The sequence below is a fragment of the Drosophila arizonae genome, chromosome 2 (genome assembly GCF_054131065.1).
Source record: "Drosophila arizonae isolate 15081-1271.41 chromosome 2, UAZ_ARI_1.0, whole genome shotgun sequence".
Lineage (NCBI taxonomy): Eukaryota > Metazoa > Arthropoda > Insecta > Diptera > Drosophilidae > Drosophila > Drosophila arizonae.
The window spans coordinates 28,428,967-28,440,391 of NC_142922.1; the positions used below are offsets into that span (position 1 = coordinate 28,428,967).

General features: G+C 39.4%; 1 protein-coding gene and 1 pseudogene across 7 annotated transcripts in view; one reads left to right on the forward strand and one right to left on the reverse strand.

Annotated features, from left to right (window-relative positions):
* The window catches only part of rn (rotund), a 55,027-nt gene extending 43,677 nt beyond the window's left edge, over positions 1–11,350 (forward strand). For 3 of the 6 annotated variants that reach the window (XM_018019071.2, XM_089463009.1, XM_089463008.1), the window contains 2 exons: positions 5,025–6,126; positions 6,195–11,350. In XM_018019071.2, the coding sequence (XP_017874560.1) occupies positions 5,025–6,126; positions 6,195–6,511 (1,419 nt within the window). In that variant the 3' untranslated portion in view covers positions 6,512–11,350. Of the gene's footprint in view, positions 1–3,244; positions 4,111–5,024; positions 6,127–6,194 lie in introns of all 6 variants that reach the window. The other 3 variants (XM_018019072.2, XM_089463010.1, XM_089463007.1) reach the window with 2 other exon arrangements.
* LOC149270699 (modular serine protease-like) lies at positions 8,620–10,743 on the reverse strand (annotated as a pseudogene). The gene is made up of 2 exons (XR_016268700.1): positions 9,570–10,743; positions 8,620–9,507 (listed from the first exon to the last, which is right to left on the reverse strand). The product of XR_016268700.1 is annotated as a modular serine protease-like (transcript).
* Positions 11,351–11,425: the final 75 nt, after the last annotated feature.

The window sequence follows — 11,425 nt, forward strand, 5'->3', positions numbered from 1 at the left end:
ACATTCAGAAGAAAGAGTTAAAGGTTCTAGTTATCAAAGCAAAATATTAAGAGGATATGTGATATATTTTTAGTCTAGACTCGGTTTTGTAAAGCTTAAGGGTCTAAGTCTTCTCCCAGTTCATGTGCACTTGTTGGCTAGGCTGAGAGGTGAGAGGCTAGTCTTTCGAGATATGAGCTGAGTTTTCAATTTGAATTTCGGCAAAACATAAAAATTAGTCATTAGTAATTAGAACTGCTTCTAATGACTTAATAATTTTAGAAATATTTGGAAAGTTTATTGAATTATCTAAAATAAACTTTTGTCATTTCTTTAGAGAGCAAACATAGTTCTTTGATGAATTTTGAATGAAATTCTGTAATTTTAGTTTTTTAGTACAGACATTGACAATTGAGCTTTGTCTATTGTATATGTATAAAGCGCCCAGCTATGATCTATGAAGATATAAATATAATTTTTTATTAAAGACTGAAGTTTCCGCGCTTAGAGTTACAGTTAATTATACGGTTATAACGACACTCAAGGGGCCTTTACTATAGCCAGAAGATTCTATAACCGTAAAGTTTGCTCATAAAACTTTGTTTGTGGATCAGAATTTTCATCACGATAACCGTACGAACGCAATAAGCGGAGTCGTTATAGGCGGATTCAACTTAAATATAGCAACACTATGAAGAGCATGAATCCTTGAAGCTAGTGTAAAAGCTGCTAGATTTTGAGAGCAAGAGTAATTAAAATAAGGAAAACAAAACAGACAATGTGCAGACTAGAATATAACTAAATAAAACTAAATGTTCTTCCCAAAAATATTGCCGAAACTAGTCGAAAATAAACAAAACCGGTAAATAGAAATCCTAACCCACTAAAATCTCGCTCAAGGTCAATGTCGTGAATGACAAACGAACTGGCAATTGCATCTAAACGTAAAATAAACAAAATAAAACCGCGAGCAGTCAGAGACCACTCGGCTGCATGCACTTCTATATATATATAAACATATATGTATATCTATATCAAAAATCAAAAGCCATGAGCAAAAAATATGTGCTGGAATATGCAACAAATGAATGAATTATTCGCAGCGTTTAGAAATAGAAACAAATCACACGAGACAACAAAATAGAAAATATAAAATAGAATACACCAATGCAAATAGCAAATAGCAAATAAAAACAGCGAGGACTTTCACCTGACATATACGCTGGATGTCTGCTGCTTGTCTGCACTTCACTGGCTGCTGGCTGCTCCCACAACAAATAGCGAAAAGCAAATAGAAAATAGGAAATAGAAAAAATATGCAATGCTCTATAAAATCACAGACACTGTCGGCAAGAGAACGCCGATTTTATATAGGGGAAAAAAATCTAATCGAAGCACCGCAAAAACGAGCAAGGAAAATGGAAAATGGAAAATAGTCGAATTGAAAAAAAGCTAGCCACAGAGTGGAAAACGGGGCAGGCCAGAGTTGAGGGCGTGCGCTGCATAAAATCTGAAAAGTCAAATGCGTGGCGAAAAAATATTTCCGCGTCGAAAGAAACGCTTGCAAAAAAAAAGAAAATGGCGCAAACGAAGCAATTGAAAATGCAAAATAAAAAAAAGGAGCAGAAAACGCCGTTAGATTTAGGACAAACAACAACAAACAAAAAAGGAAGGATTACAAAATGACGCAAAAGCAAGTTAAATTCAATGCGATTGCTGCGACTGCGACTGCGACTGCGAGGGGCGCAGCGAGTCGAGACTAAAACGTTTTTGCGGTCGCGTCTCGCAGATTTTGAATTTTTTAAAAGTGTCACCAGACAAATGAAATCAACAAAGAAATTGCTCACAAAAAACGAGGCCAGAAAAAAGACGTGCAACAGGCAACAGGCGACACCTTTGATTCCTTAAAGTAAACAAATGCACGACACGAGGCAGGCAGAAGGGCAAATTGATAGCCGTTGTCTCTCATTAAATGAAGTTTACAATATAAAGTACAATATATAAATCTATAAAATAGAATACAAGTATAAATAGCAAATATTAACTGCTGACCGTAGAGTTACTATAAAATACTTTCCCTGGGCCTACATAGGCTGAACTTCTTTTTGGCCAACCATGGCTCAAATTCCTCTTGGAGAATAATTCAATTTCATCTAAAGGGAGTCTCAGTTCATTTCAATTTCAATTTGAAATCTTTTAATATACAAGATTAAAATTCTTATAATGTTTATATTTGTCTTTAGGATTTATCTCCTTTCCTCTTGTAGAATATTTCAGTTTAATCTTACCTTTTTCAACATTTTCACTCAGAAATATTTTGGAGTACAATATTAAAATTCGTATAATTTGGATATTTATTTTTGGGATTTATCTATGATTTATGTTTCCATACATATTATGCGAGTTCTTTATATTTGTGTAGCCCCTGTGCCGATCATTTTCACCCATATTATTCATATTCATATTCATATTACTTTAGCTGCTGAATTCAATGTCATTTGTATACAAATTTTAGTGAATAAAAACAAAAAAATAAAAAGTTTAGTTCATGCCTAGCTTTTTTTCTACATACAACATATAGCAGACACTCACACACACACATATACGTACGTACACATAAGCGCTCTGCTAACTGCACAGAAACTGGGCTTAGACTACAATTTGGGCAATGTTATGGGAATTCGATTGTTGAATAACTTTTCTTGTAGATAAGCAATCAATATTTAAAAATGTGTTAATGACTTTAAAGAATATTTTCCAAAACACTATCCTATAATACTTATAAACTTGGAGGAAAGTGGGTAAATACGATCAGAGAAAAACTAAAAATGTTTAATAATTAACAAAACAAAGTCGCGCAGTTGAAAACATATTGTTCGTCAAATGTTCTAAACCAAGCTATAAATCGTAAAAAAAAAAAAAAATAAATAAAATACATACGCTGAATGTCAACCGAGTTTGAATATTTGCAAAATTAAATTTGATAATCAGTAAAAAAAAAAAATAATAATAATTAAAAGAGAAAAATAAATTAATCGCAATATCAAAGAATTAACAAAGTGGAAGCTGTGCACATAAAAAAACAATAGTGTTTGATATTATTTTAGCAAATGATTACAATACCAAAAAAAAACGAAAAATTCTAACTATATATAAAAAAAAAAAATATTATTATAAAATACCCAAAAAAATGAACTTAGCAAAAGAGAGTTAACAATAATAAAATAATAATATATATTAATGCGTGCTACACATTTTTTCGCAGATATAAAATAAGTGCTGACAACTGTTTGAAGATTACTTGTGAAATCATAATAATATTAATAAAATTATAATATTAAGGACACTTTAAATAATAAACAAAATATCGACTAAATGGAGGGCCGTTTAATTGAGTATCGTCCAATTGGCGGCGGCCTCGACTACCATCACAATTCGCCGCTAATTGGGGAGATTCCGCCCGCTGGCGGGGACTACTCCCACGCGGTGCACCGCTCCATAGATCATCTGCGCAACAGCTTGAATGAGCGCGTGGCACTCGGGCCGCTCAGCGTCTTCTCCAATACGCCCGATCTGCGCGGCTCGGTGCTCAGCTATAACCAACAGCCGCAGCCACAGCCGCAGCAACAGCCACAGCAACAGCCGCAGCTGCCGCAGCAGCCACAGCAGCAACAGCATCAGTACCATCTGAGCGGCGGCGGAGGAGAGGCACTGCATCAGCCCAAGCCGAGCCTGGAGAGCGGCTCCGCTCTGGCCATAGTCGATGGCAACAGCAACAGCTCGAAGCTCGTCAACGACGCCGTCGTGAGCAGCAGCAGCAGCAGCAATGTGGGCGCCAGCGGCGGCACCACAGCCACGCCCACTGGCTCCACGCGTGGACGCAAGTCGCGCATCTATCCCAATCCCAACCAGCACATCGTGGTCACCAGCAACAGCGTGGACAACGGAGGCATTCGCATGCAGAACGCAACGATCAACGAGCGCAATCCGAACGCCAATCCCAATGGCAGCTCGAATCCAAATCCAAGCACAGTCGCCGCCAGCGCTGGCAACGGCAACAGCAATGCCAACGGCATCTCATCCTCCACCAGTTCGCCGCATCATATGACACACGATGTGAAGGACACCAAGGTGAAGGACGTGATATTTCTCATTTGGACAAGTTGAAATTATTTGAATTTATTTTGTTTTTATTTTCAATAAAAAAGCTGATATATTTTATTAATGTTCTGCTACCTTTAGGGTATTAAATAATTGATCCATACATATATCGAAAATAATAGTCATTTAGAACATTAACAATAATATAAGTAAATGTTGTAAGGAGAATCTGTGAGGGAGAACCGTGTGGATAACTCCTTTTCAGTTTCTTCTTCCTTGACTTGATAGCTGGACATCTGGGATACCGTTGAGCTACCGATATTTTTCGTGTATCTTCAGTTCAATTTAAAGAAATTTAAGGAATAAAGAAACTATATAAATTTCATACAAAATGGGTCAAGTTTTGTTCTTAAATCCCAGTGTTAAACGTAGCGCCTGTTGCTGAGCCCAAAGTTAGCGAGGGATCAACTCAATTTGAAAACTTGTACATTACAGTCGTGTCGATTTATTCCTAATAAGTTGAAAACAACGATAAATCAACGATTTAGCTCGTAAGAGATTGTGATTCCTTGTAATTATCGGGACTACACTGTACGAGTATTATACATTTTATTTTGTAAAACGTAAACAACTAAATTGCCTGACTTGGAATTTGGAATATATATATACTTCTTTCGCAGCCAGCGTAGCTATATCAGATTTACACTTGGAACTCCAAAGCTGAAACTCCAAAGATTTTCCCAGATTTCTTCACCTACAGCTTGACCATCCTTACTTAATACTGCTTTTCACAAAAACTAAATTTTCGATGCAGACCAGGAAAGCAACTTAGACTAAGGTTTCCCATGCCCTCGATTCCGTGCAATGTCAAAGTGCAACAGCTTCTAGCCGATCCTTGCCAGCTCTGATTCGGTCTCTCACAAATCTTCTTCCGTCTATTGCAGATCTTCAGCTCGAAGGCGGACCTGCAGCTGCACACGCAGATCCACATGCGAGAGGCGAAGCCCTACAAGTGCACGCAGTGCTCGAAGGCATTCGCCAACTCGTCGTATCTGTCGCAGCACACCCGCATTCATCTGGGCATTAAGCCGTACCGCTGCGAGATATGCCAGCGCAAGTTCACGCAACTGTCGCACCTGCAGCAGCACATACGCACCCACACGGGCGACAAGCCGTACAAGTGCCGGCATCCCGGCTGCCAGAAGGCCTTCTCCCAGCTGTCGAATCTGCAGTCGCACTCGCGCTGCCATCAGACGGACAAGCCGTTCAAGTGCAACTCGTGCTACAAGTGCTTCTCGGACGAGCCATCGCTGCTGGAGCACATACCCAAGCACAAGGAGTCCAAGCATCTGAAGACGCACATCTGCCAGTACTGCGGCAAGTCCTACACCCAGGAGACATACCTGACCAAGCACATGCAGAAGCATGCGGAGCGCACGGACAAGCGGCCGCCCATTGTGCCCGGCAGTGCAGCAGCCGTGGCCGCTGCAGCCGCCGCTGCGGCCGCTGCCACACCCACTGCAGCAGGCAGCAACGCACAGCAGCAGCAACAGCAGCAACAGCAGCAGCAGCAACAACAGCAGCATCAGCGCAATAATCTGGTGTTGCCGCCCGTTTCGATAGCGCCCAGCGAGAACAGTTACTGGCCCAAGGTAAGTCCGGACTCTGCAGCTGCGGCCAATGCCATGGAGGTGATGCACCAGCAACAGCAACAGCAGCAGCAACAACAGCAACAACAGCAGCAGCAGCAGCAGCAACAACAGCAGCAGCAACAGCAGCAGCAACAACAACAGCAACAACAGCCGCATCTGCATCATACGCAGCTCGGCGTTCCGCCGCAGCAACACGGCCCGCCACAGCAGCAGCAACAACCGCAGCACCACCACCCACAGCAACAGCAGCAGCAGCAGCCACCGCCCCAGCACAGCATGGAGGCGCACTACGCTCAACCCACAGCGGCCAACAGCAACCAAAGCAATGGCCATGCGCCGGAGCAGCTGCAGTCGCACCATCGCATCATGCCCGATCCGGGGCGCGAGGATATAGGTAATCAAAGACACTAATATAATCATTGCCTAGGCAGACCAGTCAATATTATTGTTTTCAATCGACAGCAGCCACGCCCAGCGCCGTGGGGCCGTACGATGCGGCATCTATAACGAAGACCAGCAGCAACTCGGCCTTTACGCCGATCAACTCGATGCCGCCGCACTTGAATTCGCTGAGCCACCATCCGATGGCACAGCGTCCCTATCTCTACGATGCCATCAGTTTTCCCAACAAGAACGTCAACCAGAACAATGCCAATGCGTTTCCCAACCAGCTGATCTCGCTGCATCAGATCCGCAACTATGCGCATCAGCCAGCGGGCTTGATGGCCGGCGAGCATCTGCTAGGCGTAAGCGTCGGCCCTGGCAAGGACAAGGGATAGCTAACGTCGTACTTTTAAGTTGGCCACGCCCCGTCTTCTTAAGTTACATAACCGATACATGCGTATATATACATATGTATATACGTATATATACATCATATTGTGTTGACCGCCGATTTGTATGCAATACGAGCTGAGGCCCGTTTAATTAGTTCTTAGTAGGAGTGTCGCGTATCCTGTACAGTATTAATTCGTAGTTAGTCTCTCCTAGTGCGTACCGCTAAAATTACTTAGGTTACATCATCACACACATATACAGACAGACAGTTACCTATCTTAAGTTATCGATAAACAAAACTGTAAATTGCCAACTATACGTATTAGTTATTCTAATTTACCAACACCGTCCAAATTCATGCTTAAGCTTAATTCGCACTTGGAGCCCCCAATTGGATTATGTATTTTCCGAATCTTCTCTCTTTTCTTCACTCAATACACTTCTTAACATTCTATTAAAAATTCAATGTACAATACATTTTTATTTATGCAGATCCCGAGAATCGTCCCTTAAATTTCTTTTATAATATAACCTGGTAAGCCCATGACAACATTGGAAAGAAAGGATGGTACTGCCACCCGGCTAAAATGAATACATATGGCAACACCAATTTGACAGCTTAGCCTGCATTTTATCCAAATATCATAGCTTACTTTCTGGTATCCATATGTCGAATGACGATCAGCGATGTATGAAGCAGAACCCAGCATGATTAATAATTTAGATCAGTTTTTCTTAGACTTAATGCTACTTTTCAGCTATTTCTAATAATTATTATTGCAAGGCCTTCGCTCTCCACCTTCCAAGTCCACAGCTCGAGTGAGACACACGTGTGTATATATTAACGATTCTTTCGTAAGATTTAGTTTAATTCCGTGCGCAAAACAGATCTCGCAGTTATATCTAAAAATCAAAGGGCAGCGTTGAAATCAAAGCTAAATGTAATCTAAAATCCTTAAGAGTTATGTACATATGCAACTACTAAGGCTACAGCAGCTGAGACCTAACTAATCTATTATGTAACGCATTGAGTACGAAAGTTTCTCCAAGAAACTTTTTAAACAAAATTTAAAATAAAATTAAAAATGAAAACATGAGAAAAAAAAAAACACAAAGTTGAACATTAAAATTTGCATGTGTTTAGAAACTACATATAGAGAAAACCATGCGATAGCAAAAAAGAAAAAAAATTAATAAATAAAAAAAAAAAAACAAAATAAAACTATTTTGAACTAAGCCTAAGAACTATCAAATACTAACTAAAACTCGATTTCTAATGTTCAAAACTGCAAGAAGAAAGAAGCTGTTGAATAAATTTAAAATATTTTTGGTAAGACTGAAGTGATCAAAATGAAGAAGAAAATAAAATCAAGAGCAAAACATTTGAATACAAATAAAAATACAGATAATTAAAGTTTTTAATGAAAACTAACTATAAACTAAGTGAACTCAACTAAATGTGTCCTAAAATTCATACTAAATGTCTGTAATTAATTAATTACTAATTAATATTGTATTGCAAGGAAAAAGTTCAGCTACAGAAAACAAAAACAATTAATTCAAAAGAATATAAAAAATAAATAAAATAAAAAAAATAGTTAGAATGTAATTCCAAAAAAATCTCAATGTAAAAAGCAGAAACTGAATTCAAATAATAATGATGGAAAAATAGAAGCAAATAATATGAGAAAAATTAAAAAATAAAAAAATACTATCAATAAAAATAAGCATAGCAAATGAAAGCCAGGAGAGAACTTTCATCAATGGTTTATTTCGTGAACATGGAAAATAAAAACATTAAATTTAGTACTTAAACCCGAATATATATATATATCGAAATATATATAATACTTATGTAATTGTCAAGTAGTGGACGTGTGTGTTTTAGTTTATGTACATTTACATTTATTTTTAGCTCTTAAATCGGAATATAATAAAGCGAATTCAATGTTCAAAGATTCGGCTCGCTATTTGTTATGAATTCTGTGAAAGTCGCGATAAAATGTTGTACGCAATACTTAATTGATCGGCTGGCTACAACGTACGTTAGATAGTACTTGGGGTTCTCTTATTCCGTCTGTCCCTCCCCCAACTGATCGTCTTCAAAGTCACATTTGAGCTCCAACGGTATCCTGTCATTAGTATGGTGATAGAATGGTGCCCATGCATTGAAAAGTATAGGTGCGCCGAAACAGGCTCACAGTCCAGGGCGTGATATCGCGATGGTGTGGAGACCTAACTCCACAGATGGGCGTACAAATGGGATTCGCCTCGCGGACAGCCCACTCGCCGTTCTCTTATTCCCACTTCATTGCGAGCCGAGTCGGCCTCGTAGCCTGGCGCGCAGGATATTAAAAGCTGAGTGCCCACGCTGCGCTGCTCCTCGGTGCAGCCGACAATGTCGTATTTTTCGATGCACACTGTCGTATAGGCGCTGCTGCCTAATTACGGACTAGGCTCGCAGTAGCGAGCACACGGGATCCACTCGTGCTGGCACAGTCTTTCAACGCATTTGTTGATATTGGAGCCGAAGACTTTGTACCCGTCATCGCAAGTGACCAACACGGTGCCTTGGTGTGGCACCTCGCCATCCGATCTGTAGGCAATCTTAGAAAAGTAATGCGCCACCTGCATGCCCGGTGTGGGAACCAAAGGACATCCGTAGGACAGCTACACTGCTCCCAATACCATCGACCCTTCTCCGTACCCTCAGTCTTCAGTGGGCCAGTACATAGCATCTGAATTTTGCATTTGCAATCTCCTGCATATGGCGGGAATCTCGTCGCTGCCATCGTAGCAGTCAACATTTAGACTGCACAAGGAGCTATTTTCGATGCAGGCTCCGTTCTCGCAGCAGAACGAGTTGAATGGACACTCGTCGCCCCCGCATAAGCTTTGATCCTCATCTTCACCGTGCTCACAATCGCGAATGCCATCGCACGCGCTTATATGTTTCAAGCACTTTCCGCTCTGCGGGCACTGCATTATATATTCGTCGCTTTAATGAAATTGCTGATAATTGAGAAAATACATATAAGCGAGAAGAACCGCAATACTCACGCGCAGCTTCCTTGCAGCTCCATAAGCAGATCTATCCTCGTTGTCTCGTTCGCACGCAAAAATTTATTTTCGTCGCTCTTATCCCAACAATCGTTGATGTTATTGCATTTCAGACTTGCATCTATGCAGGGAACATTGTAATAGGCACTGAAGACCTCGACCGTAGAGTCTGGGCAATCCTTCTTGCCATCACAGAGCAATGGCATGTCAATACAGGTGCCATTTCGACACTCAAACTCATCCGACGTGCAGCCACCCATCCCAGCTGAGACTGTGTACACAAATGAAGAGATAAGAAAATGTGAGTTAAAATAGAGGAAAAAGTAACAAGTAAGAAAGGTCCAGTCGAGACTGCTCGACTTGGAGATACCCTGAACCTTCCAAGCTGATATTCTACTCATGCTGCACTTCCTTTATGTACACATGCATACACACGCATCAATACGCACGTATATCATGCGCTCTGCTAACTGCGCAGTAAGCAGCGGCTGCGCTTGGGCTGCTCTGCAATGCATTGCAATGTGGGCAATATTATGAGAATTTATTTGTTGAATAATTTCTTTTGTAGACATACAATCTTAATGAAACTTTCAGAGCGTAATTATATGGTGAATATGTGAATATTCCAAAGCACAAGTCTCTAGTATTTGAAATGCGTTTTTTACAAATTGGTGGAGAAGGGAGCTTGGTATCCAAAATCTGTAAATTACAAAATCTTTGTATCGATTAACTTTATATACAACGCAAATTTGAAGTCTCCAGGTCTAAAACTCTTCAAATTAGGCTGAAAAAAATGTCGATTTTTCGATTATTCTCGATAAAAAAGCTATCGGCTGAGTTATCGAAAAAAATATGATAAACATGTACTGCCTATTGTATACACGAGTATGCATGCCAAATTTCAGCTCTCTAGCTCTTATATCTTCTGAGATCATTTTGCTCATACGGACGGACGGACGGACGGACAGACGGACAGGGCTATATCGACTCAGCTCGTCGTCCTGATCAAGAATATATATATTTTATGGGGTCTGCGATGATTCCTTCTGCCTGTTACATACTTTTCACAAAATCATTATACCCTGATTTCTCATTTTCAATGGGTTCAGGGTATAAAAACTAGAGAGAGAGAAAGATATATAAGATATGTTTTATTACTCACTTTGTAATTGGTAGATGCATTTTCTATGCAAATAATAAATGAAATAAACCGAAAATGTTGATAATTGAGAAATACAATTCAAGCGCTCATCCGAAGATTCACGTTTCACTTCGAGCGCTTAAGTTAAACTGAGAACAGACCAGGCTGAAGACCCTTATCAGTGAAGTCGTACAAATATATATATATATTTTTTTTTTTTTGGGGTGAATATTAAAAAAAAAAAAAAAAAAAAAAAAAGCAAAAAAAAAAACAAACAAGTGGCTAAATGCTCAATAAAAATACAGATTTGTTGTCATTTTATATACGTTTTTATTAATGAAATTAACCATTCAATGTTTCTTAACATTCCTATTACATATGCATATGTAGAATTTCACACTTCACTTTATATATATATGTGCATGTATGTAGTTGTCATATATATATAGGGAGATATACATATATTTAATTATTTATTAGCATGAAGTATGTATCTTTATTTATACGTATTTATATAGTTATACATCTATGTATATGAAAATCTGTTTTTTATTTTTTAAATTATTGTATGCGCTCTAGACGAATTGAAGTTTGATTGTGGACTCAAATTGATTTATTCTCTTCGGGGGTACGTTACTTTTATTTTTGCTTGCTTTCTTTTATTTTTGAGTTTTTCCTTCTCGCACTTTTACATTTTACAAAATGTCGGGTGGAG